Source organism: Peromyscus leucopus, chromosome 3, assembly GCF_004664715.2.
Source record: "Peromyscus leucopus breed LL Stock chromosome 3, UCI_PerLeu_2.1, whole genome shotgun sequence".
In the NCBI taxonomy this organism is placed as follows: Eukaryota; Metazoa; Chordata; class Mammalia; order Rodentia; family Cricetidae; genus Peromyscus; species Peromyscus leucopus.
In genome coordinates, this window is record NC_051065.1 from 48,150,945 (window position 1) to 48,165,953 (window position 15,009).

Genomic DNA, 15,009 nt, shown 5'->3' on the forward strand with positions numbered 1-15,009 from the left:
AGACAGGGTTTCTCTGTGTAGCTTTGCACCCTTCCTGGAACTCTCTCTGTAGACCAGGCTGGCCTCAAACTCACAGAGATCCACCTGCCTCTCCCTCTGGAGTCCTGGGATTAAAGGCGTGCGCCACCACCGCCCGGCTTATGCACATTTTCAAGTTGTCATCTAAAATGTTTTCTTATGTGTTAAGTAATTGCAAAGAATGTCAATTTCAGTATAACTTGGCTAAAATTTGAAGATACTTAGCTGGGTGGTGGTGCCTTTAATCCCAGCACTCAGGAGGCAGAGGCAGGTGGATCTCTGAGTTCAAGGCTGGCCTGGTGTACAGAGTGAGTTCCAGGACAGCCAGGACTACACAGAGAAACCCTGAAATGTATCCAGTAAAATCTAAAGACTAGCCCCTGTTTAAATATAGAAAAGCTCTACAGTGACATGGTTCCTATTTTTCTCTTCAAGCTATTTGTAGTATACTCTAACCCCTCATGGAATTCTGTCCTAATGTAGCATACTGTTGTGCTTTTAAGGCTTTTTTATTATGCATTATATATCTTCAAGAAAAAATATGAATGTAAGGTTCTAAATTTTTTTTCTTATGACTTTAAGCTCTGGTGAGTTATTTTTAAATGCTGGGTTCTGCCATTGTTATAGTTTTTAATGTATAACTGATAAATTTTATCACATGAAAGGTAAAAATTGGCTGGGCAGTGGTGGCACACCCCTTTAATCCCAGCACTCGGGAAGCAGAGGCAGGCAGATCTCTGTGAGTTCGAGGCCAGCCTGGTCTCCAAAGCGAGTTCTGGGAAAGGCACAAAGCTACACAGAGAAACCCTGTCTCGAAAAACCAAAAAAGAAAAAGGTAAAAATTGAAAGTACATAGTTTTGGCTTGTTATTTGTTCCATTTTAGACATGGAGTCTGGCTATGTAGCCCAGCCTGGTCTTGCACTCCTGAATTTCTTGCCTCTGCTCTCCAGTACTGGGATTATAAGCATGCCTCACCTGCTTAACAGAAATGAGGGCGCAGGGGTGGCATGTGGAGGCCAAAGGCAGTCTTGGGTATCATTCCTCAGATGCTGTTCACTTTGAGTGTTGAGAGAGGCTCTCTTGTTGGGCTGGGGCCAGCTGATTAAGCTAGGCTGGCTGGCCACTGCGTCCCAGGGATCCACCTGTCTCTGCCTCCACATCACAGGAATTAAAAGTGCATGCCACCGTGCCCAGCCTTTTTAATGTGGCTACTCAAGCACTTTACCTACCAACTGAGCTATCTCCTCAGCTCCAAAAGTATGTGTGTTAATGAACACCATGGTGTTTTTCATTTTCTCTTCAGTTTATGTATATGTGGGTGAATATAACTTTTTTCAAGATTCATTTATTTATTATGTACACAGTGTCCTGTCTGCATGTGTGTCTGCAGGACAAAAGAGAGTACCAAATCTCGTTATAGATGGTCGTGAGCCACCACATTTTGTAGCCTGGAATGATACATACTAGAGTCCATATTGGTAAATGTAAAGGCCTTTCATAAAATAGAGGTTAGGTGCAACAAAACATACACCTGAGTGGTTCTCTGGCAAATAAGTTTTAAGCTTTACTTTATTACTGTATATGCACATACATGTGAGTTCCCTGGAGCTACCGGCTGCTTGGGTCTGAACTTAATTACATCCTCTGCAAGAGCAGCAAGTATTCTCAAGTATTCTGAGCCATTTCTCCAGCCTCTAAGATTAAAAAAAAAAAAAAAAAAAAAAAAAGGTCCATTTGTGATAGACATAGCCCCTGTTTCCAAGGACCACAGGAGAAATTCGAAGGACTTTGCCACAGGCTTGGGGTCATGAAACAAGCTTGCATCCTGTTGGTATGGGTGCCCAACAGTCTGTGATGGGTTAGGAGACCAGATACTAGCTTTGTTTTTTATTTTGGCTTATACAAAGTTAATGTACATATAGGAAAGTGCAAATTCCATAAGTATACAGTTTGTTAAATTTTCATTGCTGATATATTTGTTTATTAATAAGAGTGTATGATTTCCTATTTCTCTTCAGATAATTTTTATGGTGGGACGAGGCTATCTATCTCCAGATCTCAGTAAGGTACGGAGTAACTGTCCAAAAGCCATGAAGAGATTAATGGCAGAATGCCTCAAAAAGAAAAGAGACGAGAGACCACTCTTTCCCCAAGTAAGAATCCCTTCATGATACCCCAGGGTACCAACTAACTAACCTTCATAAGGCGATTTTTAAGGTGATGTGGGCAGGAGCTCACGTGAAGGTACAGTTTGGATTCTGATTGATCTTCCGTGCACAGCCAGATGAGCAAACAGGGCAATGACTTTACAAAGGCTGAGCAGAATTCTGTTTGGGGTCCTAATACAAGCCCCGTAGGGGACTTTGCATTTGTCCGGCCATTCTCAAACTCTTAGGAGGCATTCTGTTCTGTCTTCATTTATTTTGTGTATGGGTATTGCTGACATGGATATGTGTGCACCACTTGTGTGCCTGGTGCCCACTGGGGCTTGAACAAAGTCAGAGCCCCTGCAATCTGTAATAGCTGTGAGCTATCATGTGGGTTCTGACAAACGAACCATCTCTCCAGTCCTCGCTCTCAACATTTTGATCTTGGAATCCTTTCACATATTTTAAAATAGTTAAAAGCCTGTAAAAATGCCAGGCGGTGGTGGCGCACGCCTTTAATCCCAGCACTCGGGAGGCAGAGACAGGCGGATCTCTGTGAGTTCGAGGCCAGCCTGGGCTACCACGTGAGTTCCAGGAAAGGCGCAAAGCTACACAGAGAAACCCTGTCTCGAAAAACAAAAAACAAACAAACAAAAAAAACCTTTAAAAGGCTTCTGTTTGTGAAAATAACCATTATGAGTTTATAAACAATGAAAAAGAACAAAACGGTGGTACTGATTTCTTTTTTTTCCCCGAACTGTTTTTGTACAGTTAACACACTTGGATTCTTTGTTTTATACTCAGTGTGCTTCAGTATCTTATACTATGTTGCCTCTGACAATTTACTTATAAAAATTCTACTGACAGTTTTGACCTGGGGTTATTCTTGCTGGTAAAATAGATTCTAAATTTTCTGTTCATGCTAGAATTTTCTTATTTTTTAATTTTTATTATTTTAGGCTTTATATTATATATCTATATATTTTATTATATATTAATTTTTTTATTTTTGGTTTTTTTTTTTTTGATTTTTTTTTTTTTTTTGATTTTTCGAGACAGGGTTTCTCTTTGTAGCTTTGCTCCTTTCCTGGGACTCACTTGGTAGCCCAGGCTGGCCTCGAACTCACAGAGATCCGCCTGGCTCTGCCTCCCGAGTGCTGGGATTAAAGGCGTGTGCCACCACCGCCGGCTTATTTTTGGTTTTTTGAGACAGGTTTATCTATGTAGTTTTGGTGCCTGTCCTGGACCTTGCTCTGTAGACCAGGCTGGCCTCGAACTCACAGAGATCCGCCTGGCTATGCCTCTGGAGTCCTGGGATTAAAGGAGTATGCCACCACCGCCTGGTTTACATTATATTCTTACTATAACTACATACTATAATGGGTTCTTACTTCATGATATCCCAGGGTATCATGACCTGGCACTCAAAATGTAGCCTGGGGTGGCCCCTGCTTCGAGTGCTGGGATTAAAGGTATATACCACCACACCTAACTTAGATCTTTTTTTTTCCTAAAATGTGTGTGTGTGTGTGTGTGTGTGTGTGTGTGTGTGTGTGTGTGTGTGTGTGTGTGACGTTTGTGAGAGTGTCCAAGGAGGACAGAAGAAGGTATTGGATCCCCTAGAGCCAGAGTTTCAGGTTTGTAATTGATTTTAAATTTTTACTTACCATTTCAGGGATGGCAAATGATCTAAAATACAAACTGTGAGTGACTTATTCAGCTATGTGTGCATATAAAACTTGTGTTACTGTGCTAGCTTTTGACTCTTGTGTTTATGGGAAAATACCAGTTTCTCTTTGTTCATTGATTATACTGAAAACAATGGAAAGTCTCAGGTAAAAGCTGGGTGGTAGTGGTGTACGCCTTTAATCCCAACAGAGGCAGGTGGATCTCTGTGAGTTTGAGGCCAGCCTGGGCTACAGAGTGAGTTCCAGAACAGGCTCCAAAACTACACAGAGAAACCCTGTCTCAAAACAAACAAACAAACAAAAAAAAGTCTCAGGTAAAAATCTCATTATAAGTATGATGAGCTCTTAAAGATTTATACTACCCCAAATTCTTATTCTGCTTTTTGTTTCTTGTTCTCTCTGTCCCTCTTTGTTCCCGCCCTGCCTGCCTTCTTCCTTACAGATCCTCGCCTCCATCGAGCTGCTGGCCCGCTCATTGCCAAAAATTCACCGCAGTGCATCAGAGCCCTCCTTGAATCGGGCTGGTTTCCAAACGGAAGATTTTAGTCTGTATGCTTGTGCGTCTCCTAAAACACCCATCCAAGCAGGGGGCTATGGTGCGTTTCCAGTCCATTGAAACAAACTAAATGAGTGAGACATTAAAGTAAGGTAGCAACCAAAACAAATGAATAATTTCCCTTATACTTAAATTAACTAGGAACTCTGCTATACACAGGGGAGCCAAAGAGTGTTTGTGTTGAAAAACTTAGGAATTGCTTTCCAAGTCTTAAAATCATACTTAACATTGAATTTCAACATCAAGGGGTTAAAATACACAAATGCTGCTAAACATTTTCAGTGCCTCTTCCAGGGGCTTTACTTCCTGTTCTGACTTGATTTGTTCACTTGGTTATCCCTGTTGTTAAACTCTAGGTTTCTCTCTCAGTTTGCTCGTGCAGCTTTTGTTATTACCTGTCACTTGTAGGACATCTGGAGAAAGGGAGGCTCCCTCTCCATGTTCACAGGTGGGGAGTCCCCAGGAGGCTGGCCTCTGTCAGCTATGCGAACTCGATAAATAATCCTGGGGTTTGTTCTTCCCATTTCCTATAGCTGTATCTTTTTACTGCAGTTTAGGAAGTATAGAAGTCCTTTATTTCCTTGAAGCGGTAGATAATTTCTTTTAATAAATTTTGGGTGTGAGTGAGCAGAAATATCAGTCAGTCAGTGGCACATTTGACATAGGTAACATGACTTGACTTTGGATTTTTACCGGGGAGTACAAATTAAGGTTCTTCTTAGATGTCTTACATGTGCAAAAAAGTCAAAGGGCTTTGCAAATGCCTTACCCTTTAGTCTCACCCCCTTCCCCAAAAGAAACTGCAAAATTCTGAGAATCTTTAGGGTGTCTGTTTGCTTTTAGATAATTGGTTGCCACACACCAAGTAATTTTTTAAGTTATTACATTAGATTATGCCTACTTTTTTATGTATGTTACAGCAGTCACTTAGCATTGTGTCTCATAACTTTCTTCCTGATACCCTTTGTACAAGATCCCACCCATAAAGAATGCCTGATACTCTCTTCTTGCATTTCAGTGTGAAGTACTTCTAATGTTTACAGTTTTTATGGATAGAAAATGAGTATAATGTAACCATGATGGAATAGAATTTTCTAGTGATTTGGAGAGAATCTAAAAGCAAAAAAGTAGAATCATGTGGTCTTCTAAAATATCCTGCTATCTCTACTTCATTCATAGTCACATAGCAACCAAAACCTACTGATAATCAGTTACTCATTTTAGACTTGTAATAATGCTTAAATACAACCCAAAGCAAAAATAATTATTCAACAGACAGATCATGTTTGCATGATCCTCCTTTGAAAACAATAAGCAGATAATTGGGAAAACTTTAATGATAATTGAGTTTGTAAGTACCACAGATACTCTTCTGAAATACTTTCCTTATTTACATTTTTATATTTCATATAAGGAAATTGCTTATTATTATGACTTGTCTTTTGTTCCTCACTTGGATACGTTGAGAATGCCATCATAATTTTATATACTGATTCATTATTCTAAATATAAAAAGCCAGTGCATTGGAATCAGGAGGATCACAACTTGAAGGCAAGCCTGGGTTACATAAAGGCCCTGTCTCAGAAACCCTAGGACCGTGGATATAGCTCAGTGGTAGCTGACTTTATAGAATGTGCAAGTGCTTCTATAGTGTTTGATCACCACATGGGAAAAAGAAATGAGAAAAAAAGATCAAACAATGTAATGTATTAGAAACCATCAAAATCATGATTTCTAAATCTTCCATTAACATAAAGATGAGTTTATTGTTAGATATCGTTGCATGTAGCAACGATATAAAATTTTACAAAATTTACTTGGCTCATAGAATACTCAGACATTTTGAGCATAAGAAACCTAGTATATGGAAGGATTTTTTTTTTTTTTTTTTTTTTTTTTTTTTTTTTTTTTTTACTGGAGCTCTTTCTGTAATCCCCCTCACACCTGCTTTACTAGCGCGTTCTTCTCCTCGTTCACTGTCTTCCCGGCACTGCCGTGCCCAGAACTCGACCATCTTCATTTGACTCACTCACACTCCAGCCTTGCCTCGCTCCCGTCTTCCTCTTCTTTTCTCCTTTCTCAGCAGCATTGGCATTCCTAATCTCTCAAGCTGCTCAGAAACTCATGTGCAACCAGACACCCAAGCATTCCCCCATAGATTGCATAATATTTGATTTCCCCTTCCACATTTGGCCACAGGATGGCCAAAAAGGAAGAATATTAAAATACGATAGGTAAGGTGTGTAGATCATGTAGATCTAGAAAAATAGGAAGCACTAGAATTAAATCAGCTTCTCTATGGTTTTTTTTGGGGGGGGGGCTTTAGCGGTGCTATTTTGTTTGTTTTGTCATGAGTTCTAGCTTTCTCATAAAGGATTATACCCAAATGTTCTGTTCTAGACCTTTTTTAATTTTTTTTTTTTCTAAGTTGTGTGATTTTGGGCAAGTTTCCTAACCATTCTGAACCCCAGGTTGCTCATCTGTAAAACAAATTCCTTGTGCAGCCCAGGCTGGCCTGGGACTTTGGATTTTCTTACCACTGCCTGCCAAATACTAGGATTGCAAGCATGAACCACTATGCTTAGCTTCCTTCTTTGGTCTTTCAACTCAACGGTGCCTTGGTTAGTTACTCATTAAGAAGACTCTTTGATGGAAAGAGTGTCTACAGTCCAATTAGCTGTATTCAGAGTAGGAAAGCAAACCTTAATTATTAAAACTTGTTTAGAGAGCTGAGAAAAAATGGTAGACCTGTAATCCCAGCAAGCAGAAGAGGAGGCCCCAGGATGGCATGGTCAAGACCACCTTGCTGACCTTCTCAACATGTAATCTTGAGATTCAGTCTACCAGTCATTAGCAATAATTATTTAGGACCAGGCAAGGTAGCACAGAATCTGTAATCACAGTACTGAGGAGGCAAGGTAGGAAGACCTTGTGTGTTGAGGGGCCCACCTGCCTGCACTATGAATTTGAGGCTTGACCAGCAGCATGACACCCAGCTGTGAAACTCCCTGCAGCTGTTATTTTCTTGATACAGTTGAGCTGATCTTTACATGGCATGCACATACACTTGTGTTCTTTTGTGGATTCCAAAGAATTGAGGTTTCAACTAGTGGCTGTGTTACAAGGTTTGTAATATCTTTAACTAGTCACCTTTCAGTGAAATTAAAGTGAGCCTTTTCTATCTTGAAGTTCTTTTGAGATAACTTTTTAAAATCAGCTCTTGTCCTCCCTCCACAGGAGAATTGCAGCCTTCAAGTAACCACTCCATCATGGCAGCATCTGCTCTTTATTTCTTAAGTCTTGTGTTTATACAGTTTGTTAACATCAAAACACAGTTCTGTTCCTCACATCTTTTTCTAAAAGATACAAAATTTTCAATGCCTAAGCTCGTGTGGAACAGAGTGGAATTTCTTATTCAACAAAAGAGGGAAGAATGTTTTAGGAACCAGAATTCTCTGCTGCCCGTGTTTCTTCTTCAACACAAATGTCACGTGCACACAAGTCTGCCCATTCCCAGGAAGAAAGAGGAGAGACCCTGAATTCTGCCCTTTTGGTGGTCAGGCATGATGGAAAGAATTTGCTGCTGCAGCTTGGGAAATCTGCTATGGAAAGTCTGCCAGTCAACTTTGCCCTTCTAACTACCAGTTTGTGGCTGGTCATCTGATGGGGCGATTTCAGTCACCAAGCATCGTTCTTGCCTGTTCTGGGATATGTTGTGGAGTGCTTTCCCTATCCACCGCCGTTAACTTCTGAGGGATGGAGTAAATGCAGCATCCCCTTTGTGTAGCACCGGTTCAGTCCTCACCAAATGTCACAGTGAAGCTCTTTAAATTTCAGTGGAGGGTGAGAGGTGAGGAGAGACTGTGTTGGGGGCTGAGAAAGGGGGTGCTGCATCTTCTTCCTCACCTCCAGCTCTCCCCTTCGGTTGCCTTGCTCCCTGGGCTCTGCCTAAGCACTCGGGCTGGACAGTGCTGGCACACATTGCCTTCTTTCTCATTGGGTCCAGCAATAGAGATGAGGGCTGGGGGATTGCTTCCTCCACAGTGTAGCAAATTCTCAGGAAATACAGTCCATAGCTTCCTCTCAGCTCTTCCAGTCACCAAATACTTATGTGGCTACCTTGTCCAGGGCACAAAATGCCATGGACAGCATCTAATTAAAAGCCTACAAAACTGCTTACTGACAGTTTTGAATGTGAGAAATTAGTGTAATTTAAATGTAAGGTACAGGTTTTAATTTCTGAGTTTTTGTCTATTTTTATTTTTAATAAAAGAAAATAATTTTCAGGTTTAATTGGAATAAAAGAATACTTCCCACCAGAATATATATCCTGAAAATTATATTTTTGTTAATTGTAAGCAACTTTTAAAGAATGATTATTATCCTTTTCTTTACCTAAAATTATGGGGAGTCTTAGCATAATGACAGTTATTTATACTTTTTAAATTAATGGTACTTGCTGGATCCACACTAACATCTTCGCTAACAATCCCATTGTTTCTTCCAACTTAACGCCTACACTACACCCTACATCCTCTTTCTAGTCTTTAATCTATAATATGCAACCTAAAATAAAATTGGTGGTGTCTCCAGTCATTCTCCTTCCTTTTTTCCCAAGCCTGGTCTTCAGAAGGTTGGGTAATTTAGTAGCTGAGTTCCCTAGATAGAAATAGAACTGTTGGGGACATTGGAGTTGCAGGAAGGTGTGAGGCCTGTCATCAGTTTTTTTTTTTTTTTTGGGTTTTTTTTTTTTTTTTGGTTTTTTTTTTTTATAGAACCCTAAATCTTATCTTTGCACAGATCAAAATTATAACCCGAGTTACAGCTTCCCTTGGCTTTAAGGGTAATAAATTACCATAGTAGCAAAGAAAATGACTGGATATATTAATGGCCAGTACCTCTCTTATCCAGGAATCTTGAATCTCTTAGAAATGCAAACTAAAAGAGATGTACTTAGCAACTACACTATAGCCAAGAACTTGAAAAAAAATACTATGGAATCTAAAATAAAATGGAATTTTAAATTATTTCAAGGTTCAAATTATAACGATCCCACTATATATTTAAGCCTATACAAAACAGCTAGATGATTTTTGCTAAAATATCTGTCAAAAAAGAAAGGCTATTGAAAATTTTATGAATCCCCATTAATCAGTTAGCAGCAATGCATTTTTAAGTCTTAGATGAGTACCTTAAAAATGTTAGAAACTGAGATGAAAATGATTCATGCTGATATGAAAAATAGCCTCTGCATATGATGTGCCACTCTTTGAAAGGCATTGTTCCCCTTTTAAATGCTTTTTAGCATGGCTTTGTTCCCTTTACCCAGGATTAGCTAGAGCGAGCTAGGCTTTGGCCGTCAATGTACATTTAGGTCCTGCTGAGGAGTTAGAGCCTCCAAGGCATGCCTTGGTGCAGGGCCACCTCCTTGCTGGAAGAGGGGGCCCAGCAAGCTTGAGGAGGGAGCTTAGCATGTGAGTGGTCTAGACAAAATGCAAAGGGATCCTTCTAACTTTCATTTTAATGTAGGTTGCTATCTCACTTGAAAAGGGAAAGTGGAGTTGATAGTAAATGAAGCTGTGCCCAGAAGCCAGGCTCAGGGGATTGAGAGATTTTTTAATAGAGATTATAAAAAGTAGAAATAAATATTTAAGCCTTCCTTATTTTCTATCAGATAGTTTTTTTCTTCTTGTTTACAAACATGAGAAAGGTTTCCTTTGGGTTCTTTCTTTTTTATGCTTAGACTGCAGATAATCTTGTTGAGCTCCTAAGGAAATACAAGGAAGTCCTTGTTTGTGCAGAGCACTTTATGAGTAATTGTATAGACAGAATGTGGCTGCTTCCCTGTCTTGTAAGGCTGGAGCTGTCGGGCCATGAAGTGGTTGCAGTGCTTCCTGAGGTCTGTTTTGTGGGTTAGGAGTGAAGTCTTGGGAAGGGTTGAGAGCAACTATATAGAATTGTTTTTAAATATGTAGTATTCCTGATGGACCTTTTCACCATTAAGCTACAGGACCCAAACTTTTGACACTGAGATATTATTAACCTCAAAATGTAGTTTATAGAAGGAATTTGTGACTAGAGTATCCAGTGTGGTCATTTGTACTTATATGCATCTTCAGCAAATGTTCTGTGTAACTGTCAGATTCTGGTTCCTGAACAGCCCATCTCTTAAGTCCATATGTGAGGTCTGGGAGGGATTATGAGGCATCCTCAAAGATGATCTGATATAAACTGTATGCTAGATTTATGCTGGTACGGGAGAAGGAATTATGTAAAGATGTAATTCAAGACTTCAGCACTGTCAACCAGAAACCTTGTAAATACTCCTCAGTCTTGGTGCAGTCCCACTTCTTTTATCACGTGATGTCTTGTACTTGTCAGGCACTGTCAGAGCTGCTGTTTGTCCCTCTTCAGATCTCACCTGTCCCTACCGCACATCCACCTCCCAGACTCTTGCAAACCTCAGCATCTAGCTTTAGTTGGAAACACAGTGCAGGGATCAGGTGACCTCTTCAAAAAACTACCTCCTCAGAATGAGGTAATGAACATTTATTTATTTTAAAGTATGAAAAGTCAGGAGCTCTAGAACATGAAGATGATAGAAAATTTTAACTTTTATGTGTACTTGTAGGTGAGCACTCGTTTTGTCCTAAAGGGCATTATACATTTAAGCAGTGATACTGTTGGAAGATTTTTTTCTTTAAAGGTGTAGCTCAGAGTATCTGTTGTTGGAATTGGTGCCAGAGTCTGTTTAATATATTTCAGAATCTTTACCTTCAGTCAGTTGCATGAAGTTAAATAGTTATGGTAACACTTTGCTAACCGTGATATAATTCTACCTTTCAGTAGTAGGTTTGGCAAAACAGTATACCTTCATAGTGAGTTGGCCACAGCTTTGTCACGTGCACAGATGTTCATCTACAGAGACTGCCCAGCTAAGAGGGTAGAAGGATGCCCTTTTTATAAGATTCTCTTCTTTGTCTAAGTTGGCATTGTTGTGCTCTAATACCAGCACCTTGACCAGCAGATGTCAACCAATAAGCTATTTTTAAAACCACAGCCAGAGATGGAAAGGTCACTGTGAGTAGAAACAGCAGGCAGCTTACAGGAATGAAACAGTGTAGGGAGGCTCGAGAAAAACACCTTGACAATTTGCCAAATGATTTTACTGTGCCTTCATGATGCAATAACAAGCTAACATTTAGCAGAAATCAGTGATTTATGAAGAGAACAGCCAGTCTGGTTTAACTCAGCTGTGTTAATATTTTTTAGAGTGCAATTTAGACTGCGAAGATAACTGCACTAAAGAGTTTATAGCCAAAATCACATCGAAAAACATGAGAAAATAGTAAATTTTCAATGAACAAAATTATTTTTTTAAAGCACATAATCCCTAGTATAGCCAGAAATATTTACCACATAGAGCAACTAGGTTGAAAATACAGTTCAGTGACATTTCTAGAGAAACTTTTTCTACTCCCATAGGCTCTTCAAAGCATGGAACTTTTGTATACAATGTTTGACATTTTAAGATACTGCTGTAGTTTAGTTTTGAAGTAGTGTGTGCTGGGCAGCAATCATGTTCTAACTCAATGAGAAAAAACACATTGTAGATTTGATTTGTTTCAGAGAATGCTGCCAACCTAGACACTGAGTGTTCAGAGTTTGAAGTATAAACTTGCCTCCCAAGACCTGTTGCAAATGAAGCTGGCTAGTGCTACTGAGCGCTCTGGTGCATGGCGGAAGACAGGGCCGTCTCTGCAAGTGTCTTTTGTAAAGGGACATTGTAGTAAAAGACTTGCCAGTGCATATAAACTGGACACTCCATGCTGTGGTTCTTGCATCCTTTCCTCACTAGCCCCAAGAAACTCAATGTTTTCCCCAGTGTGTCCTTTAGCTGTTTCACTCAGATTCCAAGGTGAATTGCTGATACCAGAAGGGACTGAAGTGGTTGGTGTATTTGTGGTCCTATTGCTAGCTCTGGTAGAGTTGAAGATGCTGACCAGATGCTTGTTCTGTCAGTACACCAGACAATAATTTAATAGTTTCAGATTAACTTATTTCTACTTCCATTTGGGCAGAGACACTTAAACTGAAATTCAGATCTAATTTTTGTCATTTGAAAGGTAAAATTAACAGTTCCTATGAGGTATGTTTGAGGTAGAATCTGAAGTCCTAATTTTTTTCTTTTCACTGGGGTGTGCAGCGAGGGCCTTGTATGCACAGGCAAGGATCCTACCACTGAGCCACATTTATCCACATTTATATAAAATGTTGTTAAAACTCTCGCTCACTGTTTCTCTCTCTCTCTCTCTCTCTCTCTCTCTCTCTCTCTCTCTCTCTCTCTCTCTCTCTCTCTCTCTTAGGGACACCTAGTTACCACCTTAGTAAAGTGATAAAGGTGAATCCTTTATTTCAGTCTCCACAACTCCAACTACCCCTTTTATTAATTACTCAATCAGTATCACTAAATTGTTTACTTTTATTTAGCCATTTTGACTAATTGCAGTGATATAACCAGTTGTGCATGAGGACAACAGCCAGTGTGTTGTTGTTTTTTTTTTGTTGTTGTTTTGTTTGTGGTGCATTTTTTTGTAGAGAATTCTGTAGATTGAAATGCTCTTGAACAGAACCGAAATATATTTATTCTTGTGAGTATCAAAAAATGTTTTGTGCAAATCATTTGCTTTTCCTGGCAGGCTGAGTACATTAGCCAGCACCCATGATTGCCGGTTCTCATCTACAGTGTACACAGGGGAGACAGACAGGAAGCGTGTGAAGTGTGTTTACAGAGCTGGAATGGGGATGGGAGTGATTGTTTTAGTCTTATTTTTGCCTTGAAAATCACTGTTGTTTTAAGACCCATGTGTGTTTGGCTGGGCTATGAGTTACATAGGAAGAAACTGCAGACTAGAAAGCTCACAGACTAGGCACAAATGGAAGGAAATGGACCAAAATAAGGTAGGGTGACACTTCAGTCTGGGACTTAGGAAAAAACTAAAGGTGGGAGATGAACTATAGTCACCTGAAATACGATGTAAGAGTGCAATAAATGTGCTTCTTATTCTAAGCTGTGAACTTTTTTTAAGTCATTCCTTTCTAATACATTTAATGTATGTTCCATTGCTGACTAAAACCAGTTATGTGAACATATGCCTTTTTATACATGTTAATTACCAGTAGAAGTGGCTAACCTTGATGTCTTATTTATCTTCATGTTGTATTAGTTTACATACCAGGTATGTGTGTGTATGCTGTACTCTTCCTCCCTTTATTTGAAAACACTTTGGGTCATTTCCTTTGGCCATTCCACAATGCAGCATTGGTTTGGCTTCCACGTCACCTTATTTGAAGGACTGTGTCCCAGTAGCAGAATTTATGGTATTCCCATTGTTGGGTGTACTTCTGATCCTTTGCTTCTACAGCACTTGCCTCTCCTAAGATAGTCATACAACTAACTGATCAGGGGATGGACTTCACCACTCATGTCTCTTGGATTCTATTAAATAGACCGCTCTTTGGCTTTAGACCAGGAAAAAGGAGACAACCCTAGCCATCTACCAAGCCTCACTCTAAATGGTCATATGTACTTCTTGGTCTGAGGACAAGTCTAATAAGGGAGAGGAGAGGGAATGCTTCATGTTTGAACTGCAATGAGTTACGGCTCCTGTTTCACCACCCAAACCTATGGCAACTCCTACACATTCCTCTTGTCTGTAACTGCCAGAGGTTTGGGTTTGTCACCTCAGTTCCACTCAAGCATTGAAAAGGTTCTCTGGAGTCTGGGGTGTGCCCAGTGAAAAGGGGGGAACTTTTTCATTATCCACAGACCTCTCTATACCTGCTTTGCAAAAATTATAATGGAGTAACTATTTTTAAAGCTTATTTTTCAATTCATAAGAAAAAGACATTTATTTTCAATCAAATGGATGATGTCTCCCTCTTACCCCGTATTCCTCAATGTTTGCTTGAATTTTTTTCTTCTCTATACCTACTTCCTATTACTTTAGTTCTTTCCTGCTCAGGCCCCTTCATTTGTACTTTGGAGTTTTTCTCATGTAAATTTGTATAATGGAAAATATTGTTCAGTTTGGATAGAAAGCATGGAGAATTAAATAAAAAGATAGCTGAAAATCAAATTGAAGAACTTTATTTCTGTGTAAAGTTATTTAAAAACTCTGTATTATAAAAAAGGCCAAAAAAGTGCTATGTAATTGATGTGAATATGCGAATACTGCTATAATAAAGATTGACTGCATGGAGAAATCTTAAGATTATTTTCTAGCATTGACATCGAATAATAGTAGTCACTGGCTATTGACAGTCCAAGCTAAAATGCACATTTTGTTCCAAAATGTTGATTGCTGCTTGATGGGTTAAAGTTAAAGTTGGCCAGATTCCTGCATGGTCTAGCCAACTTGTAATAGTCTTTTTATCAAGTTTTGGTGATGACCCTCAAGTATTGTATGACCTTCTGCATCTCTGGCTTAAAGTAACTGTTCTCTGTGTAACCACATACTTGGAAGTATAATTTAAACTTTTAGCTGGGTGGTAGTGGCTCACGCCTTTCATCTCATCAGTTGGGAGGCAGAGGTGGG

At 39.6% G+C, this 15,009-nt stretch overlaps 1 protein-coding gene across 1 annotated transcript in view; it reads left to right on the forward strand.

The window, feature by feature from the left end:
- Braf (B-Raf proto-oncogene, serine/threonine kinase) overlaps positions 1-9,007 on the forward strand; it is a 128,462-nt gene extending 119,455 nt beyond the window's left edge. Inside the window, 3 exon segments of the mRNA XM_028889335.2 lie at positions 2,038-2,172; positions 4,297-4,450; positions 7,649-9,007. Of these exon segments, the coding sequence (XP_028745168.2) occupies positions 2,038-2,172; positions 4,297-4,450; positions 7,649-7,950 (591 nt within the window). The 3' untranslated portion in view covers positions 7,951-9,007.
- Positions 9,008-15,009: the final 6,002 nt, after the last annotated feature.